This window comes from Buceros rhinoceros, unplaced genomic scaffold, assembly GCF_000710305.1.
Source record: "Buceros rhinoceros silvestris isolate BGI_N320 unplaced genomic scaffold, ASM71030v1 scaffold3377, whole genome shotgun sequence".
Lineage (NCBI taxonomy): Eukaryota > Metazoa > Chordata > Aves > Bucerotiformes > Bucerotidae > Buceros > Buceros rhinoceros.
The window spans coordinates 478-14,676 of record NW_010420267.1 but is presented as its reverse complement, the minus strand read 5'-3'; the positions used below and the strand labels follow the sequence as shown (position 1 = coordinate 14,676).

At 38.3% G+C, this 14,199-nt stretch overlaps 1 protein-coding gene across 1 annotated transcript; it reads right to left on the bottom strand.

Annotated features, from left to right (window-relative positions):
• Positions 1-2,210: 2,210 nt before the first annotated feature.
• Positions 2,211-13,938, bottom strand: MAEL (maelstrom spermatogenic transposon silencer; the record flags this gene model as incomplete). Its single annotated transcript, XM_010139229.1, has 11 exons — positions 2,211-2,362; positions 3,108-3,213; positions 3,417-3,549; positions 4,427-4,489; positions 5,725-5,866; positions 6,965-7,019; positions 7,857-7,984; positions 8,843-8,884; positions 9,414-9,569; positions 11,566-11,668; positions 13,852-13,938. Coding segments are annotated over 11 exons (1,167 nt in total), but the record flags the coding sequence as incomplete, so codon positions are not given.
• Positions 13,939-14,199: the final 261 nt, after the last annotated feature.

Below are 14,199 nucleotides of genomic sequence, written 5' to 3'. Positions count from 1 at the left end.
CTTTACCTTTCCATTAAAAAGAGAAAAGCGTTACTGTATTGTGCTTACTAAGCTTTTTTTTCCAGGAAATCACAGTTTCAAATTGCAAAACTGAAAATCCAAAAAGGATTTTCTATCATACTCAAACAGCTGTTAGGGATCCCCCTCAACATATGCAGAATATTAGTATTAAATGGAACACATGAGGTTAGTGTACTCATTCTGATTATGTAGACCTTACAGATCTCACTACGAAAACCACCACAGGTCATTGGTTACAGCCCTAGTTAACAGCCCACTGCCTACAGCATGTAGCTAGGTCTTCTACAGCTTATGGACTATTTTAAGTTACAGATGATACAGTATAGACTTGCCAGGGAACCCTAATTCTGTATTTCTCCGTTTCTGCTCAGATTCTGTATCTCAGTCTTGAAGATATACAATACCTTAAGCATTGTAAACAAATGCTCGTAGGTTTGTGTAATTATACCAATATTGAATAAGTATGTTAATAACAACAAATTCACTTCATAAGAATTGAGATAGGAAACTTTTATTGCAACACTGCCATCTGCAAAATTCAAAGATTACACTTGCGTATGTTTTGAAATGTAAATGCAGCAATGGCTGTCAGTTAAGAAATGTAAAACTCAAACTCTATCCCAGCTCAGAGAAGCCTTTACCACTACTAAATAGACACAGTTACTGTTACAACATTCCCAAATGCTTCAGTGGTAAATCGCAATCCTAGGCATTCATCTCCCGTATCTGGTGAAATTTAGCAGGTAGAAAAACAGCCTCAAAGGAAGGAAATACAGAATAATTCAAGAAAATTCAGTGATGTAAACAAACTTAGGCATCAAAATGGCTCAGTGATCCTCCTCAACTGACCTTAGGCTTTCAAGGAAAAGAGCAATTGGCCTTACTGATCAACATGCTCAAGTTTATTTATAAAATAAATAAAAACTTACTTTGGTTGAGTTTGGGGTTTTGTTTGACTGGTTTGGTTTTGGTTGGGTTTTTTTGTCCTATTATGCAAAAGAATTTAACTTACTAATCTGGAGTTTCAGTTCCTACAAGGGATGAGATAAATACCTTCTCACAGTTAGTTGCTATGGAAATAGTATCTCACAACTGGACCTCCGCTGGAACAAAACGTAGCAACAACTAAAAAAAATAAGCTCTTATTTCTGCAAATCAGTTGCTTAAAGATAGATGGACTAAGGACAAGGCTCAGACAACATAGAGCTTTTGAGGGACTAGTCCAAGACTTGCACCTCCATAAAACAGAACACCTATCTTCTTAATGATACGTCAGTCTCCCAGTTTTCACATGCCCTCAAATAATTGTGACTGGTATCTCCCCACTCTGACTAAACTCTTAGAATTTTATCTGCAGATTAATGTATCAGTTTGAATTTTACATTCTTTCCAAAAACCTCGTAACATCTACACTCCTTTTCAGTCTGTAAGTTTGAGGGACGTGCATTTTTTGAAAACAGAAAACTGATGAAAAGGGGAAAAAAAATCTATGCTGTACTTGTTCCTGATGAATATAGCCTGTGACTCTGAAAGAACATTAGCAGATGGATAAATTTGCCACGTTTCTTCCAAGACATTCACAGAAAGTCTGCTTTTTTGCCTTGAATGACCACTCAAGTTCTTCATGGCTAGAACTGACAGATTACAGCAAACCTTTGAGACTGCTATGTTATACCTTTAATCCCCCTAGTGCAGCCCTTCATGTCTTTAATGTCAGTCACCACCCCACCACTTTTTGGGAAGAGACTGTTAATACACTGAAATTCTATCTTCCACATGCAGAAGAGGGGAAGTAGGTTATTAAAAAAGAACTAAAGCACTTCTTTAACAAGAAATAAAGTCCCATTGGCCACTGAAGAATTCTTCTAATCCAATGACATCGACTAATCGTTCTTGAATTGATCACTCTATTAAGAAACAGAACTAGTATGGCATGTATTTTTAAAGAGAGGATGCAACTGTCAGGACTCTTCAAAGCAAGTCTTTCTGTATATAGTAAACAAGATTTTCATCATCTTTAAATCCAATCAACAGCATTATCTTTCTAAGAAGAACTTAAACTGTCAAGGACTGCACAAAAAATGAAAAACTGCAGTCTAGTTACTTCTGGTAATCTAGATACTGCTGGTTATCTCACAGAAACAAGGAAAATTAGAATTTACGGTTGTCCTAGATGTAAAAAAAAAATCTCAGTTACTGAAAGACATGGATAGATCAGATGCACTTTCCAGCCATCGAGTAATTCCTCTTCCTCGCATGGTACTTATTTCATAAAGGGAAGTCTTCACACCACGTGGAGAATCACCTATTAATTTAAATACAGTTTGTAAACCAAGCCAGCCTTTAAAGATAACATAAATTAATGGAATTGTTCTTCATATGCTGTAGAGCTGAACGTATTCAACAGGTCTAATACAAAAAAAAAATCAGAAACAGGGGTTGTGTCCTCTATAAATTCCAAGACCACAAGATTTCATGATTTAAAATTGGAACAGTTTTGAAGTTTAATTCAGCATGTATTTTTTATGCAAGAAAATAAGACTCAGAATTCTTACAGTTCTCTCACAAACTTCATTGCTCCTCTGAAGATTAGCCATGAACTGCTCAGAAAAACTGAGCTCACGTGCCTTTTATTAAAAAAAATTTTGCCTCCAAAAAAAACTTCAAATGAGCAATCTTTATAAACTGAATTATAACAGAATACTTGCAACAAGTACAAGCTGAGCCTGCATATATAATGACTGAAAAGAAAGCACGGTATTTTAAAGATGGCCTTGCCTCAAAGCGCCTAAGCATATGAGAACAGACTTCACGTAGCAGGAAAATAAGCGGGGAAATAAATCAGAGAGCAACACCTAAAAAGAAAAGTAGATTCTGAGATACCAGTAAGAAAAGGGCAGCTCTTTATGTTTACATCTTCAGAAACTCAGTGAAATCCACATGCAGGAAAACAGCTCTGTGTGAGCTGTGCTTGTAAGCTTTATGCCACTGAAGGCAACATCTAAGCCCAGAAATGTGAAAAAGGAGCAGTTCGATTAAGTTTAAATACCTCTTTCCCCTTACAAATGTGAAAGTTTAAAACTCACAATTAGAAGAGGCAAACTCTTGATCCCAACTTGGAAATGTGGAACCAGAACCTTCTGCCGCCGCCTTCTGAATGAAGAAATAAATATTCAAAATAATGTATGTGTTCTAAAATGCAGTATACACAAATATCCATGAAACCTATGAATTATGGTAAAAAAAGACCAAAAATTATTATTTTCTTTCATCAGTCTGCCCAATACACCTCACAAAAGACAGTATCCAAAGAGAAAACAGCTAACCTGAAACTGACCAGTTGAACACTGAAGTTAACTAGAAGAAAAACAGGACACTAGTTTAAAGAATCTGACCTGAAAACGTCCAGCATCCAGTATCACAGTCTTGACGATATTGTTTTCGCCATAGTCAGAGTCTTGAAGAGGAAGGTGAGCTGCTGTCACTGAGACTCCATACGCACTAGCTAACGATTTACTGATGCAATAACTTAACCAAGAAAAAAAGAAAAGAAGAAAGCCTTGGCTAAGAGGACTGTAATGCTTATATATGGAAGCACAGTATTTTTAGTTCTTCAACTGGCAAACAAAAGCGACCACAGACTGAGATGCACAGAGCAGATGATGGAGGGCAGGACATTAGTGCAGCAGCTAAATAGTTACCCTGCATCCTCCCAAGACCACCAGCCTATTCCACAATTATACATTAAACTAAAACAACTGCTTCCCCACCCTAAAATGCAGCTATTTAGAAGTGTGAAAAGCAAAAGGATTTTTTGCAAGGCATAGCAGTACACAACAAGGGTTTTTTGAATGGAAGACTAGTCATTATTATCTCTCTTAAAGTGCTGCTATTACTGGCAGATCTTAAATGGCATTTCCTTGTTTCCCATCTATTTACTTTCCTTCTCCCCACACCAAAAAGATTACAGAACCTGATTATCTACATTATACATAAGGCAGTATAAAAGTTTCCAAAGCAGAGACACACTAGAATATACCGAGAATTTCTCACCAAATAGAGATATACTAAACCTCTGAAGAGAAACAGTGAATTCTAACGTAATTAAAACTTAACTCTCCAACAGTAAGTGGAGGTAGTGAAAGAACGACTACTGAGTCACGGACATCACTATCGCAAAAATTACATTAAATCTAAAAACTAAGACTTACAGCATACTGCTAAGCCATACAAACAAGAATGGAAATTACAAATAGAACAAAATCTTGGGTGGAGAGGGAATAAATAAAGCTCAAGATCTGAATCTACATTGCTCCAGCCAGTCAAAGAAGCCAGAGACAAAAACATGTGTCTCTAATAAAATAAAAGGTCACCACACTGGAGATAATTCCTTAGCAATACTCACGCAATTTTCTTACAGGATGCCAAAGCACACCAGACTATATCATTCTCTTCGTGCCACTTGCACCTACATGGAACAAAATTCAGGCTTATTTCAGAAACATCTCCATTGTTAATCAACACGAATAGTTAGTCTGGTCAGAAGGAACAGGCACAAATATTGAAGACATTATCTTTTTGTCTCAGTGACCATATAGTACCTTTAAAATTTTACAGAGGGCCAGAGTTCAATAAGGAAGCTTTAAGGGGTTTACTCGGAGTTAAAAGGCATGCTTAACAGGCAACCTGCTTCATGCTGAGGTGGGGGGGGAAAGAGAAGAGAGAATCCTAAAAGACAAATGGAATTTAAAGGTAAAAATTTGAAGCTTCCCACTAATGTGAAAAACAGTTCATCTTAATATAAGCATCTCCACCTTCCTCTCCAGAAATGTGTTTTAAAGTACATTTTTCCATTCTTGTTAAGGTCTCCCTCTAGTGAGAGGATACTCATGGAAATGAAAAACAGCCTGACTATAAAAAGATGAAATGACACCGATTATTCCAACAAATCTTAAAATCCATACTGTAAGCAGACTTGCAAGAATAGTATTTTAATAACTAAAATTTAAGATCAAATTATTGGTTCTTACTTAAAACAGTAGCAGAGGAAAAGTTAAAGTACCAAGTTCTAAGTTCACTGTGTCATCACTAAATATTCCCCTGCAACACCACAAGCTATATACTACTTCTCTACAAACATGAAAGAATCTGAAAGCAGGAAAAGCTTTAACATTCAAGACACATAGGGAAAAAAAAAGAAAAAAGGAAAAAATCCTACAAAGTAAATAGGATTCTGGATGTGTAATAAAGAACATTCATTCCTGAAGAAATAAAAGATAGGATCAAGCTTAATGTCTATGCTTGAAAACTTGATTTATATACAACTGGCAGAAATCTCATCACTCATCATAGAAGCAGCACGAGGAATTTGATGTACAACAATAGCCAGGTCCCATCCAAACTACACTAAGAGAGTCTCAATCTTCTCACTTCTGTGACTTCCAGTTAAATACCACAATATATTTCATTCCCATTTTTTACCCCCTCCTTTAAATTAGGCCTCAAACTCAGCATTAAAAAGCTATCTATCTTTACACTTCTTCTGGGAAAGTATTTTTCATTTCCGGTTGTACTCATGATGTGACAAGAAGCTTTTCAGATTAGAAGGCTTGCAGAACATTCTAGCCTAGCAGCATAAGTTGTTTGCAGGTCACCAATGCATCAGGCTAATAACTTATTTCCACGAAGAACCCCCCAGTGTACCTGGTATTACTACAGAAATCCCACTTGAAGACATCCAGTTCTTCAGACACCCAAGACTTGGACGGCTCCTTTTGGTGTTTCTTCCGGTACATTTCTATTACCAGGTCTTCTACAGCGAGAAGATCCAGACAGCCCTCAATGCCTATAGTTCAGAGAAAACCCAGGTCAAGACAACAAGAGGGTCAACAAATACTCTGCTCAGCTCTCTTCTCAGTCCCTGTTCATTGCCCAGCCTCTTAACAGAGCATCAAAGCTCTTGTAAATCTTAACAACTTGTTATTCCACCAGTGGCTTCCTAGCAAAGTGAGTAGTCCTATAGTCACATAATTTTCTCCACTTCGGTAACTCCAAAAGTAACGCCTCCCATTTATTTCCATGGAAACTACAACAGATACGCAGAGCACAATAACACTATTGGATAGAGCAAATTCTCAGCTACAAAACACTATTTTTCAACAGTCACCCCGTTGGCTGTGCATTGTCCCCAGCAATGAACGAGAGCTCCTGCCGCACTCATAAATTCTGCACGGGGGAGGGGACCCACCCTCACTGTCACCACTGCTGAAACGCGCCACCCACCCCCTCACTGTGCTGACACCTGCTGGTTGGTCTCTGCAATTGTTCACCAAGTGTCAATGGATGTCAATAGGTCCAATTTTTTCCATCTGGAGGAATTCAATCACAAACCTTTGCTTCATACACACTGCCATGTCAGACACCATGTTGTCAGACTGCCCCTCTGCTGCTGTCTGTCACACAGCAACAAAACTTAACGGAGTATTGGCAGGAAGGGTCAGCCTCTACTGCCATGCCACCAACATCCACCTCCGATATCATGGACCAACGTAATAAAATAGGAGGCATTACTTCCGGAGTGGTGCTCATATATCCTGCTTGTGGGCTATCTCCCCTCAGAGGTTGTTAAGTTTTCTCATGTGTTACCAGACACTCACCTTCAGTCATCTCACAGCTTCTAAAGCTCCTTTAACTAGCTGAGCAAGAAACTGTATGTTATTCTACACGTATGCTCATTAGTAAGCTAGCTGATCATGTTGCTGTTTCACTGTCGCTGATGGAGAAGAATAGGGAAAAACAGGCAAAGTAGCCCTCACTGTCAGTACCAGCTTTTATGAAATGTTTAAGACCCAAAGATTTGCAGACAAATACAGCTGTCCATTATTACATAACCTTTCTTTCTTGGGGGGCAGCTGGGAAAGGCCAAAAATGATCAATTTCCCACCTGTTACGCTAGCCATTCGATTGAGACACCAGCTAATTCGGAATCTGTCATTAGACTAGAGAAAAGAAAATTTTAGTCACATTTAAGAAATACAGTGGATTCTGACTATGTCTGAAAAAGTCATCTCCAAAACAAAACTCAGTGTTTGTACACTCATCCTAAAAATTATCTTGAAGAGGAACCAGATACCACATAGACTGTCCAACCAAACACCAGGAGAAACTTTGGACTTATGTTTGGCAACAGGTTAAAGGTTAAGCCATACCACAGATATCACAGTTAAGTGCTCTTTTTTTCATGCACATTTCTTCAGAGCCCTGTTTATGGATGGAGCCAAAGATCTCATCCCTCCGCACCTTTTAAAGGATTAACATTAGGCTCAAAGGGAATCAAAGCATAATATAGCTGTCATGAAGCTTAAACACCTCTGAATCTTGATGGATTTTTTTTGCTCATTGGCAAATGAAACTTGAACAAAAATTAAGACATACAGTATTCTCATGGGGAAAGTCATAAAAGTGTAAAAATATCCCTCAGAAAAGCAAGATTGTGTGACTATTATTCAGCACAATCAATTTAAGTCCATTTTAAAAGCCCTTAACCCACGTCAAAACAATGTCAGAGACCAAGTGGAATGTTTATCAGTAGACTAGAGCCATAAGTGCAGGCTGCAAGTAAGAAGGCAGAAAATCAGGACTCTGCTTTATAAAAAGGTTAGGTTCCAGGAGCCATTTCTTCCTGCACAGATCTGGGAAACTTTGGAAGGGATTGTCTTTTCCCACTTATTTGCACACTGATTAGGTTTTAGAGTGAAGTATCTCCTTAGTGATCCAACAGAAGCAAAATTAAAAAGGTTTTGATTTAGAGCATCTTACTTTGACCTTGACCATACCCTGCAGTAAAAGTGAGGCCGAACACCTCTGACTGGCTGGACAAACTCCAGAAGTTCCCGTAAAACAACTGCATAGCAAGTACGTGAAAGATGAAATCCAAACACAGGGATCTTATGGGTGGCATCACCTAATGAAGAGGGAGGGCAGGGAAAAAACGTTATGACAGATCTTGTTTTCTTAAAAGATACAGTTCCCTCCCTCCTTTTTATATACATACATGTATATGCACAAACACACGCCTTCTCATCTCTACAGGCAGTGTCTGTGATTAACCTATCAAAACCTCGCTTCCGCCAGCAGAAGACCAGCGCATCTGGGCTGTGAGCAAACACAGAGGCTTATCCCTTTTAAAAGGCTGTTATCTAAGTATCTGACATAGAAAAACATGGGCCAAGGTCATTCCCCGTACACAAGGGGAGGAAGTGTCTCAACAGAAACAAACTGGCATCTATAAACACTACTTAAGGGTCACAAGGGAAACAAGGCAGGCCAAGTCAGATGCAACAATAGTATAAATACTTCAACTTCATTAATTTATGTAAAGCTGCAAAACATAACTTTTAAATACAAACTAGTATCTTTGAGTTACCCTATTACAAGTTAGCACCTCATGCTGAAGATATACACAAGGACTGTCACAGGAAGGACATTCTACTCGGATGGGCTTGAAAGCATTTAAAGCCATACAAACTCATCCCATTTAAGAACATGCTGCAGTTTTTTAATTAAAACAGGACGAGAGAATACAAAGATCTCTGCCACTGACAAAATCATTTTGGGTGAAGTGCTCTGCCCTTTGAGGGTAGAAGAAACATGTAAAAGATGACTGCAACAAGTTGCTGTCATGCCCTTCTCTTCAAAACTTGAAAAGAAGTTCCCAGAAGGAGATACAGTAGACTTACAAAACATTCAGATACAGATCAGATAAGCTGAGTTTAAAACTGTACACCTTTGCATATCACCCTTTTTTTCCACTGATACTCACTAGCAGTCTGGCAGTGGTACCGAAAACCACATGGTGGTAGTTCTGCAGAAGAGTAAGGGAGAGAAGAGAAGAAAAATCATCATTCAACTCAACATCCACAGTGACAGATCCTTAACTCTCAGCCATACACCATAGTTTCACGTACAGAAAGGAACAGCTTCATCTTCCCTTGCGGCCTTGTACAAGTGCCACAACTATTTTTGAAAAACTTACTTTCGGTTGTTTAAAAGACAAAGCATATTTTGTAGTACATTGCATGTGTGTTTAGGTTCAACTAAGACAAACATTCATTGGCATGAAATATAAAGCACAAACATCTGAAGGTCCTCCTGCATTTATTTTACCCTCTTTCAAGCTTCATGCAGTTCTGACACTTAACTCCATTTCTTCAGAAACAATCAGCACTGCTCCAATATTTTAAGAAATCCAACCACTTATAGACAAAGCAGTCTACAAAAACCTGTTTTAATGCCAGAAATCTAATTTGGGTAGCACTAAGTAACACTAGAAAGCCTCCCTCTCACCCTAAAGCAAGATTAATTGCTTCTTGTCTCCCTTCCTTGAAACTCACCTGGATCAATGAAGTGATGGAAATCAGCCATTATGCCATCCTGTAGGGAGTACTTGACACACCCAATCTCGCAGGGAAGGAAGCGCTGTTCACAGTGGGATGGCAGCTTGCCATGGCTGTAAATGTTCAGGAAGTAGAAGATGTCTGCAACCACAGCTGAAATTTAAAAATAAATAAATAAAGGCTTTCAGAAGAGCCACCAGGGGTTACAGCAAATCATCCTGGCCTTACCTCATCCAGTGAAAGCTTTGGTGCGCTTTATCACGCGAGTAAAGTAGGGTAATGACCAAGTAAAATACACAGATCTATCTCTGTATCTGAGATGACAAGGTAACTAATACTTATGCAAGAGTCAGGAACATCAGTAGTCCTGGTACACCTTCTATAAACGCTACTGTATGTAAAGATCAGGGAAAAAGAAAAAACACAAAATAAAAGCAATTAACAAAAAAAAAAAATCAAACCCCAAACCCACAAGAATGTGAGAAGGCCTGAAATTCAACAGGAACTACTATTCCTTTTTATGACAGGTCTGTTCACCCTTTAGGAAAATAAGGTTAGAAAAAACATCAGTTACTGCACAGCAGCCTCACAAGCTCAATTCAGTAACTTACACAAGTTAAATGTGTCATAATAATCTTCTGGAGTAAGAGAAGATGAGAAGCCTTCTAATTAAAAGGATTGCTTCTCCTTCACTCAATGATCTCCCGAAGAAGGTGGCAAAAATATCCAAAGCAGATGTTAAGAAATAAATGTACTGTTTACTAATTTAAAGAGCATCCAACTAGGAAAAATATTTCACAACACACCTTAACCCTTCTCCTCATGAATGCCACAAAACGTTCTTACTGAAGTTAAGGATAAGGATTGAATAGCTACCTTAAAGTTCTGGCTCTCTTCAAAAAATCCTATTTTTCTACTAAATAATAGAGATGTGTAACTGTTTTTACATGGAAGCAATGGTGTATGCCAGACTGTATGGCATTGACCACCAGCTGTTGTAAGCTTGAATGCTGGTGCTCTCTTACACGAGTCTTAAACCCTACAAGCTTTGGGGTCATAGGAATGATACCTCTCCTACCTGTCTTTGAATTGCTTTCCTTAAAAAAAAAAAGATATAGCTACAGGGAATCATATAGCACTTTTACTGAGAAATATTAAGGGACGGCATCATAAAATGCATCTCAGTTATCCTTTGTCATTATCCTTCTCATTCAGTTTACAGATCAATCACATCAGTGCAAGCCACGACGATCAACCCGACCAGATTTCCATCACAATGACAGAAGCATGACTCCTGGCAGGGAGGATGCTAACTCTTTTTATGGAACTACTCTTTCCTCCCCTCCATAACCATGACAACATAAAAATAATTCAAGACTTTTTAGGTAAAAGGCTGGAGCTGAAACTTAACCACACAGCAGATACAGCTTAAATTAACTGGCTGCTTAACTTACCCTGTAAGCACCTATCATTTACCATTTTTCAGAATAATGTAATACTCATTGGGTAAAAGATTACAGATGTGTTCATTACTCAATTCCAATTAAAACATCCATTTGGAGAGGGGATACAGATAAGAAAGGTTTCATTTTCAAGAGTTCTTTACATAAGGAAACAAACCAGGATGTTATAAAAGCACTGACAAAGTATGTATCTCCTGTTTTACTCTCCCAGAGGCCAGGTCATCATTTTATTTAACACTTCCACCACAGAAATTTTAAACTCTGCTATCTAACAACTCTTCGTCCTTTAAAAAATCAGTACAAGAATTCTTTTATGCTGAACTTGGATTGGTCCTTGTAAATCATAAACACAGGAGTTGAAGAATCGCTTTTTTCTTAAAAACCCTGAAGTAATACTAAAGAAATTAATATTGGCTATACTCCCATCAAGCTAAAATGACGACAACACAAATACTTCGGGGCAGGGACGCAGACAACACAGGACACGATGACATTTGCACTGACCTCCCTCTGTACTACAAAAGACCTATTTACAGCAGTAGATAGACCATTAGTTTAAAACAAACAAATGGTTGTCACAGATGGCTGTTTGCAAAATGTAAACAAAATGTAGAGGTACCATTGACATAATATCTACAAAGTGCAAGCTTTTATCTACCAGATCAACTGCTTTGAGACTACTATACCCTCATCATTCTTCCATGATATAGCAGAAGCATCTGGAAGAGAAGTAATACTGGCAATCTTTCTGGCTGGACAAGCAGGAACTGGACCAGATGTATTACACGTCTAGAAAAAACAAGAAAGTTAAAAAAATAATTGGAAGAATTTTTTAAAATCAAAACAGTCTACTAACCCCAAGTAAAATCCTGCACCTCCTCATATTAGAGGAAAATATAATGCCCACAAACAGTTGTGGTTACGTGGAGCAAATCCACAGATTATACACAAGCGCCTGTGTACTTGGAGACCAGGAAGGCAAGATATCTCTTCTAACAAAGAGAAAGATAGGTATCTTAGTATCTTGCTCAATTCACTACAACTGGAAAGAACTACAGCTAAATTTACAACATGTAATTAAAAAAAAAAATTTAAGAAGATAGATTTTGTCAAAGGCAAGGAACTTGTCAAATTGGAATTTCAAAATTTTTTCCAGGAACCTTTCAAATTGGAATTTCAAACTTTTTTCCACAAACTTTATGAAAAAGTTTTGCACACGTGTTACCCACCTTTGACTAGAAACTGAATTCATGTAAAGCTGGTAAATCTCAAGGAAGGCATCAGGTTGCTCCAGCACAGAGCAAGTAAGAGAGGCGTACATGCCCATTAAACATTGCAAATCCACGCATGAACAATAAGCTTTTAGGAAGACAGGAAGAGAAACCTGGCAGGCTTACGGAATTCAATTGTTCAAAACCAGAATAACATCCACATCTAGGTACACTAATTCCAGGTGACTAATTCCAGCCAAAGTTCATTGATTATCAGTTTGAACTGTTTAAAAGAAAATGAGAAATTAGTCCCATCCACGACCTTTCACTACACAAAGTAACTGTGGTTGTCTGTGTACAGGGGTGTGATTAATAAATTGAGATCACCTATAACCGCACACATACACGCTTATCTATTTCCACTGACAGGCAAAAAGGATGATGTTCTTTATTTTGGTAAAGCAATTATTCCTGCTTCTGATTACTGCTTTTTAAAATGCTACTGCTTGTGCAAGGAATCACAGCATTTATCCATTTATTAATTAGTTGTCATTTCATGCAGTTCTCCATTATATATGAAAACTGAGCTTCATTAATTACATGCCTCCAGCCTGCTAAGTAACACAATAATGATCATGTTTTAAACAGCTCTTTCCCACACAGGCTGGCCCTCAAAATGAGAAAACATTGCCTAACATCTCGCTACTAGTCCAGGTAGACTAATTTAACTAATCCAGATGTACTAGTTACACCAAACTAACATCATCCCATCATTCTCTCTCTAGCATCATGCAAAAGTACTGAAATTCACCCGCACCAGTAATTCATAGTACACAGTCAGTATCCAGTAATATGGGTTGAAGAAGTAAATGTGGTATGATTCATTTACTCAATTAGGCTCGTTGTTTTGACACACAAGTTTCTATGCTGCCAACTAAGACTAGAATTAAATAAGCTTTCTGACACCTTGCATAATTCAATCTCCGAAGCAAACTATGCTTCGGGGAACTGCTGGGAGAGGGAGACAGACACAGAAAGGGAAAAAAAGGACACACGTACCTTTCCAAGACAGCAAACAGAAGAAAGGATCTGCGTAGCACTATTTCTGACCACAACCACATTCACTTTAACCTAACTTCTTACTTCTACATTGTGGGATTTTGTCGCCACCACAGCATTACTATTCTCTCCATAATCTAACCAACCTACAAAGAGTGGCAAGCTATAATTATTCTTTTTGTGTACAGCTTACAGCATTTAATTGGCCTGGCCCACCACACAGCCACTTGAGAATGCCCGATCAGCTTGTCTATAAGATGTGGTTTCAGGCCATCAGACAAGAACCACCTAAATTAAGGACATCCAGGAAGCAAAAGCAACATGAACCAATGCCAGAAGTCATAGCAATTTAAAATATTATAAATAAATAAATAGAAAACCACTGTAAGTCAGTCACTGCCATACATTGTTAAACATAAAACTAAGTTGTTAGAGAACATTTTATTTGGTAAAAGAGCCCAAAGGAACAAGCTGTGCTGGTTTAAAGTGGTATTATATATTCTCACCTTCAATTCAAAACAGAGCAATTTTCTGCATAACCTTCATAACAGTATGGACTACCCCAGCAGCCATAACCTCCAGAGGCTGGAAGCTATGGAGAACTGGTGATCCTCCAGAGCGTCACAGCTGACCAAACCCCAACACCACTTACTGCTCTTCTTATTTAGCTACATTGAAGGGTGTTACTCTCTTAGCATTTACCTCTTTCACCATCTTCTGAGATTTTTTCTTTTCATTCCACTCACGAGCCTTCTCTGCATATGGCATCTTTTCTTCCTTAGTCAGCAACTTGAAGAAAAGCAAATTGTTAAAAAACAGGTTTTACTGGGTCCTTCTAGTGGTCCCACAAACCAAGAAACTCTGTGTAAGAGATTAATCGTGCATTTCCGAAGGACCTTATCAATGCTTGGCAAGAGCTGCCAACTGCTATCACTGACTCAAACACTTCCAATAGCTTTCTCCCTAATGAGGTCATAAGCTTTGATTCAAAACACCTTGCAAGCAGGTGTGCTTTGGCAGCGTCTTCAGACGAGGGCAGACTAACACTGT